This window comes from Catharus ustulatus, chromosome 7, assembly GCF_009819885.2.
Source record: "Catharus ustulatus isolate bCatUst1 chromosome 7, bCatUst1.pri.v2, whole genome shotgun sequence".
NCBI lineage: Eukaryota > Metazoa > Chordata > Aves > Passeriformes > Turdidae > Catharus > Catharus ustulatus.
The window spans coordinates 34,052,305-34,070,201 of NC_046227.1; the positions used below are offsets into that span (position 1 = coordinate 34,052,305).

The 17,897-nt window shown below is 41.4% G+C and overlaps 1 protein-coding gene across 1 annotated transcript in view; it reads right to left on the reverse strand.

Moving 5' to 3' along the window:
• The window catches only part of LOC116999052 (von Willebrand factor D and EGF domain-containing protein-like), a 159,994-nt gene that overhangs the window by 64,816 nt on the left and 77,281 nt on the right, over positions 1-17,897 (reverse strand). The window contains exons 11-13 of the mRNA XM_042779466.1: positions 16,445-17,379; positions 3,531-3,667; positions 2,320-2,475 (exon numbers count right to left, since the gene is read on the reverse strand). Of these exons, the coding sequence (XP_042635400.1) occupies positions 2,320-2,475; positions 3,531-3,667; positions 16,445-17,379 (1,228 nt within the window). The remainder of the gene's footprint in view (positions 1-2,319; positions 2,476-3,530; positions 3,668-16,444; positions 17,380-17,897) is intronic.

Here is a 17,897-nt window from a genome sequence, read left to right on the forward strand (position 1 = left end):
ACAAATATCATCTGGAAAGAAGGAGTTGCTTCTGCATAAATGCAAAGGATGGGCAGGAACTCTGTTACTTCTGCCTCAAGTTTTTCATCCATCATGAAGTGGTCTTGGCTATTGGCATCACTCTACATAGACTTTGTATGAAAGTTTCCAAAAAAAGAAAAATGAAAGGTGTGATACTGTGCTGGGTTCAAATTCAGTTTTTGCCTCACTGAATTTTTCGTTATTTTTTTCTATTCTAGACAAATACAGCAACAACGACTGAATTAAAAGGATGAGAGCTGCTTCCCAAATTAGGTGAGTGCCTGCCAAGTTCTTTCACCTCTTCACCCAGGCATCTGCCTGGACAGCTCAAGTCATCCGCTGCCCAAGCATGGGTTTGTATTTTGATATCTCAATTAATTATGCCAAACACCCTGGTGTAGCCACATGTACTTTCTTATCTGCATTCAGCAGCATGTCATGGAAACAATGGGCAAAATGTGAAACATGAATACAAGAGGAGACTAAGTGAAAGAGCACTGAGAAGAGCTCCTGCTCCCCCAGTGCTGGTAGTGAAAAAAGCTGTAGTGAAATTTTTCTGATTCCTTTGAAATTTGATTTGGAAAAGGGGAGAGATTCTGAAAATATTGAACAGTGACATTTCCAGAAAGAATTGTGTTGACTTTTGGTTCTGAAAAATCTTTTAGCTATGTTTTGAGAAGTAGATACATAGATACATAACCCAGATCATCAATAAGTCTTATGAGTTGCAATAAGTCTTAAGAGGAATTTTCTGGAACATGATTTTGTGAACACCTGCGGAATTAATTGAAAGTAATTTTTTATCTTGAAAAGCTCCATGATTTTGTTCTCTTTGCTGCCATGTAAAGCCAGCTGCCTTTGAAACTCAGCACTGGGCTCTGCCTTCCCAATTTGTTCATCAAAAGATCCACAGGAGCAGCAGATTCACGTGCAGACTGAGATGATTTAATTGAGCATTGGCTGTGTAGCTGTCAGCCTGGTTCCTCTGCAGGGTTTGAAGGAGAGGGAAAGGGCAGAAAGCTTACAGGTGCAGAGCTTTTCTGGAGCTTTAGTGCATGGAAAGAGTTTTTGTAGCTGGTTTTGAGGGGAAAGAATAATTGTACAGACCTTCTCAGGGCTGAGGTGAAGCACTTGAACACAATGAGAATTGTAATAGACCTGTGCTGTGAGGATGCTGTCCTGGGAACACTGGAGAAACCTCCCTGTGCTCATACAGGATTTTTGCTGTTCTCTTGGGCCAGGAACACCCAGGGTGTCTCCCTCTCAGATCCTTCCACCATGAGGCAGCACTTTATTTCACAACTGGCAGAGTTCAATACCTTTTTTTGAGAAATTGTGTAGCCCTGAGCAGAGGACCTTCCCTCCTGGTTCAGCCCTGGCGTGTGACACAAGGAAGGTCCAAGGTTCACCTCAGTCAGGCTCTGCACTCACATTTTACCCTAATGTCCTAAACTCCCAAATCCTTATCTTTTTAAAATAAATGAGGTGCTCTGCCAATCCTCTTTCTGTTTGCCCCAGGCCATGTGGCAGCTCAGGGTGCAGGGCAGGCGGCAGTACCGTGCTGAGGGGAGTGTTTTACGTGTTTCATTTTGCATGCTGCAATTTTCAGAGCACATCTGCAGTCTCCCTACAACAGCAATATATTCTTCTCAGCTTCAGAGCCTTTAAAAGATCTGAGTCTTGTGAAAAACAACTGATCTGCAGAAAATAATCAGGCCTAGAGTGGGAGCAAGGGCAGCAGGTGCACTGGGCTGGGAAGGCGCTGGTTTCCTGGGGATATTTAGAAAATAGGAACCATTTTGTCAATAAAAGGGGCTAAAACTGCAGCAGAGAACCCAGATACTGCACATGCTCTTCCTGCAGCCATTCAGACCATGACTGTGACCATGACATCCCAGCTCAAGCCTGCCCAGGAGCCAGCCCTTCCATGCACTGCTCCTGCCCCCAGGGAGTCAAAGCTCTCTGGCACTTGCTGCCTAATCAGGAGTTTGAGCTGGGGTTCTCAGAAATGGAATACTAATGATTAACAATTGATTAGCACAACTGCATCAATCCCAGGTGATTACCTCCAGAAGTGGCTGTAATTTGCCCTTTTGGATTGGCTCAGAGACACCTGGGTTTAGCTCATTGTTTTGGTTGGTGGGGTGCTTTTTTTTCTTCTACGTGATATCACTGTGAGTATTTCTACAGGCATTTTCATTTCTGAAAAGAAGCAAATTGTGCTTTGCATTTTAATTTACCGTGACAACTGATTTTCTCTTTCTGAAACGTGTTTTAGAAACATAATAAAATTCCTACTTTCACTTGCCATCTTGCGAACGGCTCGTCACCGGCCACGAAGTGCACATCCTCTGTGACGTTCAGGAGTGGGATCTGGCAGTCAACAGCCTCAGAGCTCAGAAAATCTGCTTTTGTGCTTTCTTGTTCTCTTGCTATCCATTCACCATGGAGATGCTACAGCAAAGCAGAGGGAGAGTGCAGAAACTGAAGGCTCATAAAGAGATTCCAGTTGCCAATGTATGTTTATATTTCTAATCGATAATATAAGGCATTCCTAGGTGGTTTATTTAAAAGGGAACATGCTGTTTCTATAGCTACAGTAAAGGGGAAGCCATGCTTAGCTAGGCATGCAGGTGGTCTATTGATTTAGGAAGTGCTGTGGTCTGCACTTGGGATGAGCAGCTGGGATGAGACAGGGTGATGCAATCCAGTAACTTTGTGTTTGCTCCTGGAGCTCGGCAGCCAGCTCGTGGCTCCTGGAAGGTGATGTCAGCTACTCCTCCAGATCAGCTGCACAAAACATTCCAACTTGGTAAGAGCCTATGGAGCCCTAAGGGGGCACAGCAAATCTCAGCTGTGCCTCGTGAGGGTGCCAGCACTGACTGGGAGTCAGGCTGAGTGTCTGTTCTGAGGGGGATTTATGAGTTTAATCAAACATTTCATATCTGAGGACGCTGATCCACCAAATAACTCAGTTGCAGCATTGCCTGTGTATAGTTGTTTATGATAAAATTACAGTGCTAGCATAAGAGATGAGTTTGATGCTCATCAAAATTTCTGATTTGGTGTTGAAGTATGACTAAGAAAATTCAAATAAGAGCTTCTGTAACTGTGCTGAGGAAACCCTATACTCAACCACAAAACTTAGCATTTAAATCTGTTTAGGAAAACAACCAAGTGTAGTGATTCCAGATGTACAAAATGAGAAATAATATTGTGATTTCAGGCTTCAGTGGACTACAGAACAGCTGAACCAAACAGGAGTCAAACAAAACTCCACAGAGATAACGAGCAAGAACTCATAGCTGTGCATTTCCAAGGAACCAGTCCTGGAAAGCTCTGAGCCTCTTCAGCTCCCCTCTCTTGTAGCAAACCCGTTGGCAGTGGACATGGAGGGTGCTGAAGCAGCGAGGGAGGATAGCACAGATCAGAGCAAAACATTTCTATACAAACACATCAAAGTTTGGCTGTATCATCAATATTTTAGGAGCCCACAGGAGGCTGCTTACAATTAACCTGGTGGCCTGGCAGTGCAGCGTGGGAGACTCCTGGAAGCCGCGGCCGAACACGCGGACGCTGCTGCAGCTCGAGGCGCGGACATCGCACAGACCCCCGTTCTCCAGAGCTGTGATTGCCAAAGCTTGCTCTGCAAGGGAGAGAGACACAGAGCTTCAGGGAGCAGCACTGACACGCTGTTGTGTTCTGCTTCACCAGAGATTTGTTGTAGTTGTTCCAGGTTGTTGCAGTTTAATGCTTTTCCTTGGGGTCTTCCTTGCCTCCCTTGAGGCAGAGAAACAGCAGCTGTCAGGAGGGGAAGCAGCAAACCTCCATTAAATATTGTCCTGTGCACCCAGCGCTGCAAGATGTATCAGTGAGTGTCAGGGCTCCTGAATCATTTCACTGAAGCTGTGGCTTTGTGTTAAAAGGTCTCCAGGGGCAAAACTTCTGTTGACCCAAGAATGCAGGGGAATGCATCTGCTGACCCAGGCATCAGGGTATGAGCACAGCTGAGAGGACAAAGCCCCATCCCATAGCATAGAGAAATGTGGGAACATGCCACCAGAATCCCTGGAGTGTTAAAAAGCAAGGTAAAAGCCAGTCCTATGTCTTTGCTTCGTTGTTTTTTTGGTTTGTTTGTTTTTTCCTCCAACGTTTTGGCTGCAGTTAGAGGGTCCTCAAAGTAAAGCTTTCCTGTGAGGGTTAAATCATTAATGGTAGCACTGCACTGTGTCAGCACAAAGGCCATGCACCAGCTAAGTTTCACTTAAATCCTACATTGAGGTCTTAAGTAGAGCTTAAGTGATGTACACCCTGTGCAAGGCTGACTTTCACCCATTACTGTTTTTAAAATGTTTTATGGTTCTCAGGTAAAGTTGTGCTTTGAGCATTCACCTTTTAAAATTGCTCATTGCTTTCACATTGGGGTTATTTCTACAGAGGAAAAAAATGCAAGTCCAGTGGTTGTCAGAATTCACATCTTAATTAGGAAAAATTATAATTTGGTAAATATTTGCACCAGCTCTTGGGTAGCAAAACACTCAGAATGGCTTCAAGATCATGCATCAATAATAACAGTCAGTTGGGATCATGGCTACAGATTTTCATTTATACTATTTGTAGTTCTAGTGGCCAGGAGAAGCCACTATGATAGCAAGTAACAGAAAGCAAAACATTTTCTTCTTGTCTCCTGAACAACACTAAACAGCAAGGGCATGACCAGGAGCCCTGGGAGGGATGTTGCTCACCAGCAGAGTGGAGTCCCAGTTGTTATCCCTGCTTTTCTTCCTCTTCCCTGCCCCATCACCACTACTCTGAAAAAGCAATATTGCCCATCAGTTTTCTCTGGGCTGTAGCTTGGCTAAAACAGGAGCTCTCCATCACCTAATATTTTAATGGTACATTAGTGCAGCTCTGATTTGAGGGGCAAAATGCCCTGAGTGGAGTTGATAACTTTCCCAGCACCTCGCTGTTCCTTTAGGGCTCTGCCATTTCGGCTGTAATTAGGGAAAATGCTGTTTAAACACTGCCATCCCAACAGATTGCAGCCTGCAACAACAGAGCTGCACTACTCGTGTTTTTCCAGAGAAAAGGAAGCAACATAAACATGAAAAATAATGAAAAGACTTTTCCCCCCCCTGCACTTCTGAAGTGCTTTTAGCTTTAATTTTTTTTTTAATTGATTTTATTGCACCAGTATTACCAACACTGCTGGACACTTTGCAATATTTACAAGAAGTGAAATTGTTTATAGCTTATCAGCTTTCATCAGTTACTGGTGGATTGCTGTAATGTACAAAACTATTAGTCAGATGTGGTGACTGGTTTTGATAAATTGCCTTCTTCTATGGTTAGTGCATAAAAATTAAAAAAAAAAAAAGAAGAAGAAAGCTTCATTACGCTTTTCATGAGATTTTAATAGTTAGCCCCACTAGTACTGAGGCAGCTTCTATTGCATTAATGTTTTCTTTATCACTGCAGATTTTCAGGCTTCTGTGGGTGAAGTGGAATCTCAGAGCCTGGGAAGGAGTGAGGACAGCAATGTGTTCCTGCAGCCCATCCTGTTCCACAAAAGCACTCTCAGCTCTGTTGCTTGTTGATTAAACCCCTGCACTTCCCCCAGGGTTTCCTCACATCTTTATGGCCACACTCCAGTGTCAGGGTCAGGGCAAGATTACCCAGCCCCATGCTTTGCCCAGTGACTTACAGTATCAGCTCAGCATTTTGTTTTTATTTCTCTCAAACCATTCTATACACACTTGTCTGGGTTTAACCCCAGCCAGGAACTGAATATCACACAGGTTCTTGCTCACAGGAGATAATCAAAAGGGAGAGAGTGAGAAAATGTGTGAGTTAAGAGAAAAGGAAGAAAATACAGTAGTGATAATTACCACAATAAAATATTTAGAATATAAAAGGGAGAGAGTTAGAAAATGTGTGAGTTAAGAGAAAAGGAAGAAAATACAGTAGTGATAATCACCATGATAAAATATTTAGACTATAAAAGTGATGCACAATGCTCACCACTTGCCAAGAGATGCCCAGCTGGCACCTGAGCAGTGATCCCTGGCCAGCTCTCCCCCCAGTTTATGCACTGAGAGTGATGCCATATGGAATGGGGTATCCCTTTGGTCAGTGGGAGTCAAATGTTCTGCTGGTGTCCCCTCCCAGCTCTCTGTGCATCCCCAGACTACTCACTGGAAGGGCATGAGAACCTGCAAAGTCCTTTCCTTAACATAAACACTACTTGGCAACAACTGAAAACATCAGCACCTTACCAGCTTCAAGTCTGATGGAAAATAAAAGTAATTATAATGTCTCTTTTTTAAAGAATTGGATACTTGAGTTCAACCTTTAGACCTCAGTATAAGCAGCACATAAATATTGACAAGGGTTGTTATTTTTATCTGTTTTTTTAAAAAGTGATATGTAAGGGGTGTAGGAAATTAAAGAATTTTAGGCATTTGGTTTTAATGAGGGTTTCTGTCTGTCTTCCCCTGTAGTGTTGTTGCATAATAACCAGTTTTAACCAAACAGAGGAGGTGAAATCTCCATGCCATTGGCTCTGGAAAAGTCTCCTGGTAGCTGGGCATTCAATCATCCAGACCCTGTACTTGCTGGGTACAGGGATCAGGGTGTGCTTCATTGCTCCCTGCTAGTGGAGGCGTAGTTGATCAGTCCAGAGAGGTGCTGATATCAGAAGGAAATATTGGAGAGCCTGGAAAACCTCAGCAAAAGAGCTACAAGACTGGAGGGGAGGACAGCAGCAATAAAAAGAGCTGGGAAACATCACAGAGGTGAGAGTGAGGGCAAAAGTGCAGATATGCAGAGAAAGAAAAGGTTATGGAGACCTGGGATGGATGTCTGATGTCTTTAGAGGGGCAAGTTAGAGAGGAGAGAAATCTGTAGATAATCAGGCAGTTCCTGGAAGGAGCTTGTAAAAAGTCTGATGTATTTGAACATTAATAATTTATGTTGAGGGAGAGTGAATGTCAAAATACAAAAAAATCCAGGGCAGAACATCCTCCTCCTTTTTTCTGTATGGCCTATAGGCCAAAAATGTGCTTTGACTTTTACTAGTAGATTAAAGACTGAAGCTCAGGGTGGCACCTGGGGCTCAGCTGTGTGACAGGGGCAGCAGTTATGGAGGAGGATCTAAGGAGCTCTGTGTTCACATCCACTGGGTCAGGCATGGGCATCCCACTGCATTTCCAGTGCCCAGTCTGTACACACAGCAAGTAAATGCAAAAAAATGCATCCATCACCTGACAAAACATTGCATTGGGACAGTGATGAACAACAGGAAATGTTGGGGGGAAAAGTAAAAAAAAAAAAATCTTGTGTTTTAATGAAACTGTCTAGAGATAAAATGGAGAGAAGGGTCTGGAGTTGAAGGAAATCTCAAAGTTCTCCAGACCTCAGGTGACAGGACAAGGGATCTGTCCTCTTTGGTTTGCAATGTTGTGTTGTGTCCCACTCAAGGCACAACACCTCCCCTTCCTTCTCCTCCCATCTCCAGTAGGAATTTCCAGGAAAGAACAGTAAATTTGGAGTTGCTGACACTGCAGTTTCATTCTGTAATCATTTACATGAATCAAACCTGACAAGGAGCATAGGCTAAACAATAGACTGAACCCCCCCACATAAATGCATGGTTGGTTTTACAGGTATTTTTTGCAGTGTATTACATAAATAATATGCAGAGCTGTAGAAGTAAAATGAAGACATTAGACACAAAATCAACAATATTGCAAAACTAAACTTATTGAAGTCTTACTGACGGATAGAAATGGTTCATGTTGGATTTGCACATTTGATCAGAAAAGTATCTCAGCACAAATAAACTTTCTTCTGCAATGTTTGAAAACTACACATGAGGCTTTGGGCTGGAGCAACAGGCCTGAAATTGAAACCAGCAAGAATTTTGTTTGAATAAAGAGAAGGAAAGGAACTGCCCTGCTTTTCTTAAAGGGGATGATAAATAAGCAATCTAAGCCATGAAAAACAAATCAAAAACCAGATCATAAGTGCTGGGTTGGGTTAAATGTTTGCTGAAGTGTGAAAGTAAATGGTCTTTATGCCCAGTTTCCCCTTCCTTGGAATCAGGTAGCTGACTGAACACTTTTTCATGCCAGAACTTGCTGGTGTGGATGTGGACCTCCAGCTACCTTAGGTATGAGGGTTCTGTATCAGAGTAAATTGATGCTTAATTATCTCTACAGCTTGGACAGAACAAGTCTGAGTATGCCTCCATTCAAATGTTTGCACAAGTATTGTATTTCTTTTGTAAATAATGTTATTTTGGTAATCATAGACACAATCAGCATTGAATGCATTATCCTGGAAATCATGCTATCCATGACAGCTCATTTGATAATCCTCCCTAAGAAAAAAGCTATCAGCAGCCATACACTCTTTGCCAGAAGTCTTGCACATCAGTGACCTCCCTGGCTTCTAAATTAAATTTGTTCTGTTTTTTTAATTCTGTGTTTTATCCTGCTTCCAAACCCAGGTCTCAGAGGACCAGAGCAGCTGAAGGAGCTGGGGATGTTTAGTCTGGAGAAAAGGAGGCTATGGGGACATCTCTCTGCAACTCCCAGAAAGGAGGTGATGGCAAGGCGTGTCTTGGTCTCTTCTCCCCACTAGCAAGTGACAGGACACGAGAAAATGGACTCAAATTGCAGCAAGGGAGGTTTAGATGGGATATTATGAAAACTTCCTGCACTGAAAGGGTGGCCAAGCACTGGAATGGGCTTCCCAGGGAAGTGGTGGAGTCACCATCCCTGGGGGTATTTCAAAGCTCTGTAGATGTGGCACTTGGGGACATAGTTTAGTGCTGGGCTCAGTATTGCTGGATTAACAGTTGGACTCACCTACCTCAGGGATTTTTTACAACCTAAACAACTCTGTTTCCATAGTAGCAAACTCTAGATTGATGACCTTTTGCTGGCATGGACTGAATCTGGTTTTCTGCTTTGAGGGTCTCTGTTATCCAGTATGGATTGCAGAGATGAGCCTTAGGAGAGTGAGGGGAAAAAGCATCTTGCAAGAACTCCCTGCATGTGAGAAATGGCCTGGCTCAATTTCACACTGAAAGCATCCATGTGCTGCAACAATATGGAAGATTATTTTTTGCTTTAGAAATCTCACTATGACATTTTAGGTTTGTTTAATCCTTCTATTTTTAAAAGGCTTGCTAGCAATGCACTTCAGCAGCAGAAAAGAAGAGGATTGTGTTGTTGACTACGGAATATTTCTTTTTCTTCCAGATGGCCTGGAGAGGTGACCTCTGGTTGTGCATTCATGGTGCTCACTGGCACACCAAAGCAGGTCTCAGTTTTTGTCCCTCAATGGCACTTTAGGGCAGAACCCTTGGCAGAATCTTGAGGCTTCCTTTGAGTGAGTGCAGTGATGCCACAAAAATGATTTGGGTCATCATGGTGTCATCTTGGTCCTTATGTCCACTCTAGTGCCCCATTAGTTGGTTTTAGTGATTTTCCCATGTTTAAAGTTATCAAATTAGCTTAAATCTGGTTATTACACTCAGGGTTTTGTTCACAATTGGCTGAATGTTCTGTATCTGATGGACTGCAGGCTCTTTACACAACATAAAATAGGATGTAAAGGCCTTAAAGGTTTTCTCTGAATTTTTGGCTTTGGTCAACTTAAATCAGAACTTTGAATGGTTTGCAAGTTTTAATTCTAGTTTATAAACTGTTGTGATTTTGTTGTTTTTCTCGTATGTGCATTGTGAATATTTGGAGAAGGAGGTTGTATTTTCAGGGCTTTTGGTTTTCTTTTGGATTTAAGAAGATTTAAGGCTGAAATTTCCTGTGGTACCTGTAAACAGCCTGATGTAAAGAAGTTATAGGTGTGCTTCTGGGGTGTCTGGCTTTGGTCAGTTTGAATGAGACCTATAATTTTTTTAAACTTTTCTGGTAATTTAACACTATGTTCTTCAGAAAATGAGTTTGTTTGGCTACATGTTTCACTGGACTGTTTTCAATGTTTTCATTTTGCATTAAAGCAAATATACTAACCTTCAGAAAAGACTGATCTCCCTGATCTGGTTTGCAGGGAATAGCATGATCACTGAGCATGCAACCTTCCATGTCCCTTATCAGGAAGTTTGATATCCTTTTAAAATTTGTTATCTATTGACTTGGCAACTATAAAGCTAATAGTCCTCTTCCTGCTCAGCCAGGTCTGTGCCTCAAATGGAAAGAACTGGGACTTAAAACAGTAGATTAAAGCTGGTATTGATGTTTGCTTTTTCAGATGCTTGTTTACTGCATCTGCACCAGCAAAAGCTAAAGTAAAACTGCTATGGAAAGAAGAAAGGCTTCAAAACTAGCAAGAAGTTCCCATTCCTTGAGAGTTGCCCACAAATATATTTGATGTGACTGAGAAAAATGTTTCTTTGAGCAGAGTATGTGGGTGTCAGTGAGGATGGATCAGTGGTAGTTAAAGTTGATGCTTTTTTACTCTTTTGATTCTAAACTATTCTTCTTTTCTAAATTTTGTAGCTCTTACTAAAACTTTTGTGGTTGGAGGTGTTCATTCCTCTGAAAGAACAGGAGTGCTATTTTCAAAAGGTGACAAGTCCTCTGTTCGAAAATTGATGTTTTGACAACAAATCTCAAAGCTTGATATTTAATCATTATACCTTTTAAAATTTTGTCTGCAAGTACTGGCTCTGTTTTTAGCCTGAGAAGAATGTATTTGTATAAATTCTTTATGACCCAGACCTGAAGATACTATAGAATAATTTTTTTCATATAGGATGCTCCAAGTCCCATCCAACCCTGAACTCTTCCAGGGATGTTGGATCCACAGCTTTTCTGGCAACCTGTGCCAGGGCCTCAATGTGATGAGGACCACTCCTCTGTAGAAGGCTGGGAGAAGGAAAGTGTGCTTTGTAAATAAACATTTAAAAGATATTTTCCCTGTTTTCTTTCAGTATTAAATCATAAATTGTTTTAAGTAGGAAAGTGTTACTAACTTAATGTAATTTTGAATTGCATAATATATCTTCATGTTTATTCTTTATCTACTTTCCAATATTATTTGGCAAGCTGAGGGAAAGAAATCATAGTAAGTGGAGATAACAGGTCTCAAAAGGAAAGTTTTCATTTTCAAGTTGTATAGAACCTCTTTTATGGAGTATTGATATCTTAGTGAGACTTCTTTAATGTCAGCTTAAAGGAAATAAGAATATATCCTTAATATCTTTAAGCCCAGTGTAAAGAACACAATCCCAGTGGGATGGGAGCTGTGTGTTAAAGTGTGCTTTATGCTGCAATGTACACAGAGATCTGCTTGAAATGTTCCCTGCCTTACAGAATTCATTACTGAAGAAAAATGTATTTTATAGAAACAGATGCAGCTTCCAAACTTTAGTGCAAGAACACTGCCTCACACCCATCAGCTGCTGAGTGAACCTGGACACATGAGAGGGAACGGGGAGGCTACAGGCAGTGGAAAGTTTCAAACCTCCCTCAGTTGGATAGACAGGAAAATTCAACATTGTGGAATGTGAAAGTCAATAATTTGTATGAGAAAAAGGGAAAAATAAAAGAACATTTGTGAAAAAGAGACCTGATTTTTGTCCTGGTAGTGTAACTTCATCAGAGGGATAGGAACTGTGACTTTGCTAATACCAAAGCCAATGGAATTGTTATAATGAAGAGTAGAATTAAGCCCCATGTCTTACTATTTGAAAATAACAAGGAATAATGCAATTTACCATTTCTTTATAGCAATATTACTCTGTTTAGTGAGAAAAGTTAAAAACAGTAAGCATGGTTTTTGCTGTTCTCACAAGCATGTTTGACTCTTATGAAATCCAATTTTGAAAAATCAATGGAACTGCTGAAGTGTACTGCATCCTCTCTGCCATAGAACATGCTTTGCCATATTAGCAAAAAGCCTGGTTGTTTTTTCTTTGTTTACTGACCCAAACAATTTGAAAAAAATGATCAATTCCTGTGGAAAGGGTCACAGTTTCTGGTAACTCTGTTTCTAGGGCCCTTGAGGTTCTATTAAATGGAATTGTCCCTTGAAGGTCTGGTCACCACAAGCTGGTTCCAGCCACAGAGAACACCAGCCTTACACACAGTGAGCATTATTTTTCATTGTAGATATCCTGGGGACTTAGGAAATGGATTATATTTCCTTTGAAAAGTCTAAGATGCTTTTTAAAATTTGTATAGTCTAATTTATGCAAGGACAGCCTTTATTGAGCCAATACAGCCTTGATGGCTCCCTCTGCATCACATCAGCAAAACACATTATGAAAATACCAAAAAGTATTCATTCACTTGACTTCCTAACAGCCCTTACATAATCATCATGATCTGGAATTTAAAGATCACTGAATCGATTCAGCTGGGAGAAAAGTATTTATTTCAGTCAGTATGCTCCCATACAAAGTCTCCAAAGCAGATTGGAGTTTGACATAGACAACTGAAATACTCTGTCCCCCTAAAAATTTAAGTATTTTCTTTCAATGTCTTCCTTGTGCTTTGTCTCTGAAAATGAGAATTAAGCTTAAAAATAAATAACAATTGCATTAACAGTGAGATTTCTATAATATGTTCCTGACTTTGCATTCCTGGTCTGAGCAAAACTGTGAGCTCATTCTTCCAAGGGGGAGAGACATTTTCCATTGGAAACCCAGCTTGAGGAACTGTAATAGCTGACCTCATACTTTTGCTCTGTGTATATATATATGTATATAAATATTGTGTGCTTTAATTAATATTATTTAATTAGAGCACAGGAACAGGACCCTGTAGCTGCTGTGGCAGATGGGTCTGGGGGACCTGTGTGGTTGTGGTTCACAGCTCTGAAAATGCAGGTGGGTTCACAGCCCCTCTTAGCAACACCAAAGAAATGCATTGATACAAAAATGGGATATCTCTAAGTGTGGTAGGAGAGCAGTCCCTTCTCACCTTCTCACCAACCTTTTTTGCTTACTTTGATTTCTTTGCTGGTTAATTTTTTTCCTCCCCAGAACTTTCCACACAGAAATTTAAACTTCAAGTGTCATTACTTCACTGAAACTAATTTGTCCTTATTATTCCTCATTACCTTTTATCTTGTAATTGCTCTTTAGAGCTTCATACAATCTGCATATTACATTGCTCTACGTGTGCTTTACTAGTCCTGATTTTTTTTAATAAGCAACATGGTCAATATATACAAATGGTAAGCACCAACCTGATTTGCTATCTGCTGTAATTGGATTCTGCCTTTAATTACAGGTGGTAATGACATTTTAAGCACCTTATACAGGTGTTGGGGGGGTGGGGGTTAGGAAATGTTAAGCAACATTAAGAAATTCTAAGCTTCTGGAGCGCTGCCAAATTTCAGAGGTGCCTTTCAACTCCAAATAGCGATTTTCATGTGAGGATAATTATAGCTCTGGCCACCTGGACTGCTCCTGTTGGAGTCAGGCAGAGCAGAGGAGTAAGCCTGTCTGCAAGCCACACTTCATATCTTCTCTCTTTATTTGTGTTTTCACTTAAAATTACTCCAAATATATTATGGCCTGTATTATGATTCCTAAAAATACTTCAGGGCCAACTTTTTGTGTGTGTTTGCCAAAACCAGTGGCAGAATAAATTGTTATGTATTGGCAGCATAGCTGAGGTTGGGTGACCTTGGAAAAGATATTTGAATTATGTTGATGGCCTCCTTGATCTTGGGGGAGTTTTAATTCACATCTATAATTCCAGCTCGAGAAAATTAGACGGAGATTTGCTTTGGAAATGATGGGAAAATATATAGCCAGCAAAAGGAGTTACCTTCTCCTTCATTACTCATGTAGCTTCTCCTGGAAAATAACTTTTCCCTAGCAATAGCACTTAAAACTCAGCATTTCTGAGATCAACAAGTATTCTCTTGTTTCTTCTGTCCTGACTTTTTGAAAAGAAAGAGACAGCACTTTAGTATGTCCTGCTGGAACCTAATTCAATTCTTAATTTTTCCTCCTTTCTTTCCCTTCCTACAGAACCTCTGTTTATTAGTCACAAAGCCCAGGGCTTATCCCACCTGTGCTTGCACAGTGCTGATTTCCTGTGCTCTGCCAGCCAGGCCAGGACTCCTGAGCTCCCAGGGACAGGCTCGAGCTGCTCTGGTTGGAGCAGCTTTATTTCTGAGATTGATCTTAATTCATCTCTAATAACCTATTCTGGTGTGAAAGCCTGGCTTTAGTGGCACCAGCAGGACCTCTGAGAAGTGGCATTTGAGAGGATGTTTGTGGCTGTGTGGTACTGCTGTGCTTTTCCCTGGACAGAGGTGTCCCATCACATGTACCTTGGGATATGTAGGGAACAGCCCTGGGGGTGTTTTCTTCCCTGGTGGAGAAAAGGAGGCTCAGAGTGGCTTTGTTGCTCCCTGCACTACCTGAGAGAAGGTTGTGCCAGGTGGGGATTGGTCTCTTCTCCCAAGTAAAAAGCGATAGGACAAGAGGATCTTGTTGCTGTCATCACCAAGAGATGTTTAAATTGGATATTAGGGGAAATGTATTCACTGAAAAGGTGTTCAGGCATTGGAACAGGCAGCCCAGGGAAGTGGTGGAGTCACCATACCTCTAAGTATACCAAAAAACACCTAAAATGTGACACTTGGAAACATGGTTTGTTGGTGAAGATTGCAGTGCTGGATGAAGGGTTGGATTCCATGATCTCCCAGGTCCTTTCCAATCTAAACGATTCTATGCTGTCTATGTGGAACATTTCTGCATGTGAAATGTGAAAACAAGCAAATATCTTTAAATATTTTTTAAATGAAATTCAAAAATCAAGAACAGCTAAAGGTGAAACTCCCATGAAGACTTGTCTTGATTGACTGTACTAAATTATCTAGATGACCTTTTCTAAGTATTATAATGTCAGGGTGATTGGCATGCCAGAACTAAGATTTTATTTCTCCTTGCAGGGGATCTGACATCTGGCTCTATGTATGGATCTGCTTTATATTGCATTCACAAGATCAGGTAGTTATATATATATGTGTATATAATAATAATAATGGTTTCTCTATTTTTGTAGATATAGAAAAACATTCTAAATCACTAATAAATTAATTCATAACTAGTCTTTTATAATGGACTTCCTTGCAATTCATTCCATTGATTCACTCTAGACTGTGGCAGTACTTTTTCCTCTTCATACTTAATATTGAAACAAATTCACTGTGTGAAGTTTTCTCCTAACTTCTCTGCATTTATACCAAAGACAGGGGAGAATATCCTGAAAATTAAACATGCCAGTTGTCACCTTGGTTTTAATATTTCTGGGCTTTTTATTCTCAATTTTTCTCTAACTCAGGAAAAAGCATTGTCTAGACAAGATGGCCCAGCTGCCTGTCCAGCTGAACCTTGAAAGTGTACAATGCAAAGGCAGCAAGAGACACACAAAGCAGTCAGGGCAGAGGAAGGCAGTGGCCTAGGAGGTGTTTCCCACAGCTGATGGGTGTTTATTTTCTCACCTTCCTGTGCAATCTCAGGCTGAGCTCTGTTCTCTGTCCTTGTTTATATTTGATGTCACAGCAAGAAGACAAGGTGCCATTAGCTTTTACTTGAAAGGTCATATTGAAGCTATTTTCCTCTAATCTGAGAGATTTCAGCCATAGCAAAATAAAATTTTAAGATTTGGCCAAAGCAAGCCCCCTAACCTCTGAATTGTGTGTTGGACAATTGCTTCAAAATTGCTCAACTCACTTGTCAGTCCCTGGTGTCAGTTATTTGGGAAGTTATTCTGCAAATGTTAGTTTCATTAACAAAAAAAAAAAAAAAAAAAAAGGATGTCAGAATATATTTTAACTGCTCTAAACCTTGCACAGAAGTCCTGTTTAACATGAAGAACGTAAATGCATTGGGGTATCAGATGTGCCACTGGGCTCCTGGGGTTGCCTGGAGATTTGGATTTCTCAGCTAAGCCATTGTGACTGGCCCAAGACCGATCCTATTTGATGGCTTTGACAGGGTTACTTGTTCATTTTGTCACTTTTAATTTTGTTTTGTTACTAGTACAATGTTCAAACTTTATTCTCTGTTGACCAAGAAAAAAAAGAAGACATCTCTACACTGTTTACATGAATATTGACCACAAGGTGAGCAGGACGCTCCTTTTTTTTTTGTGAGAAGCCTGCTTGTCAGCATGCCAGTGATAGATCAGATGTAAAGAAAATCACTTCTGCAAAACCAATTTGCTAAGGGGCTTGTAAAATCCATTTTTAAAAAGTTACCGAGGCAAAAAAGTGAAGGACCAGCCAACCAGATATTTTGATTGGCTCTTCAAGGTCAAAACCTGTTTACTAATTCATCAAATACCTTACTGGTAGCACCGCTTGAAGAGCAAACAACTGCGTGCAGGTGTTCTACCTAATAATTCCAATGTGGAAAGAATGTTCTACTCACTTTTGGCAGTGCTGCAGTCGTGGGAGCCGTGCCCTTCCGAGCACTGGCAGCCCAGCTCCGTGCAGCGCCCGTGGCCGCTGCAGAGCGCGGGGCACCGCAGGGCAGTGAGGATTTCCTCCCAGGCAGCAGAGGGCTGGTTTCCAGCAGGGAACTCTCCCATCCTGCTTCCCAGCACTCTCCTTTCACACTCATTTTCCAAAAGGGCTACCAGTGCCCTCACCCAAGCCGCGTCATCTTTGAGCTGCAGGTCCAAGAGGCAGATGTCGATTGCTTCATCCAGGAGTTTTCCCAGGAGGTCTTTACACGCCAAGCCAATGGTGGAATTTGCAAGAATTTGGTGGCAGATCTCCTGAGCTTTGGTGGCAGTCAGGCCATTGGGAGTGGGCCATGACAGTGGAAATTTCATCCGGACTCCTTCAAAGTAGTCCTCAGGGAAAAAATATGCAAAACTCTCTGAATCTCTCTGGGCTGGACCATGCAATGCATGATAGGATGAGTATTCGTAATACTTGTCTTGCCTTTTTGCTTTCCTTATGTCTCCAGCTGGTTTGGTAGAGCCAATGGAACTGTTGCTATTCATGGAAATATTGTGTGCGAGGGGCTTTAGCAGGACCTCAGGGCTTCTTCGCTTTTGGACTGATTTAGAAAAATATCTTTGACCAAAAGTCTTGGTCGGTGGTTTCCCATCTTTTCTCAAAGTTGTCTCTGTTTCTGCATGAGTGACAAACTCAGATGTAACATCCAGATATGGGATTGCAGAGCTGTGATCCACATGGTCATGATGGCAACCAGAGGGCTCAGGGGAAGGAGTCTGAAAGGCGTTTTTTGTGTTTAAAGGCTTGGTGCTCCCCTGCTGGCACCTGCAGAAACTTTTCCTTTGCTTCCTCCCAGAAGGTACTGGAGTCTTGTCAAATAAACTCTTCCCTGGAGGAATTCTGATTTAAAAATAGGAAGGGATTAGAGGGAGAAACCTTTCAACGAATTAGTTTATCATACAAGGAAACTTCCTTTCCCTGAGGCTGGGGTAAGCATAAATTCCAAATCTACAAAATACTAAAGAAAACACTTAAGTTTAATCTATTTTCTTTACTCACTTTTGTACTGTCCTTCTTGAGTTGTCCTGTGTGTTTTCTATAATTTCATGGAGACTTTTTAGTACCAGATGTTTAAGTGGTTTGCTGGAGCATTGCCTAACTGCTTGACTTTTCTTTGCAGGACTTTCTCTGAGGTGCAGGTTACCCTTGGTGTATTATACATGAATAAGGCCTTGGATTTGTCCCTGGGTGACCTAGCTAACTCTCGGAGAATGACAAAAAAGTTGTATTTGTTTCAAATCCTGTATTATGAAAATCATTTTTATCTGTGTGTCTGTTCTCTCCTTATCAACAGTTTCCTCTAAGATATAGATTGCTAACTTTTTCTTTTGAAAAGTCTTCCCCCCCCTTTATTTTTT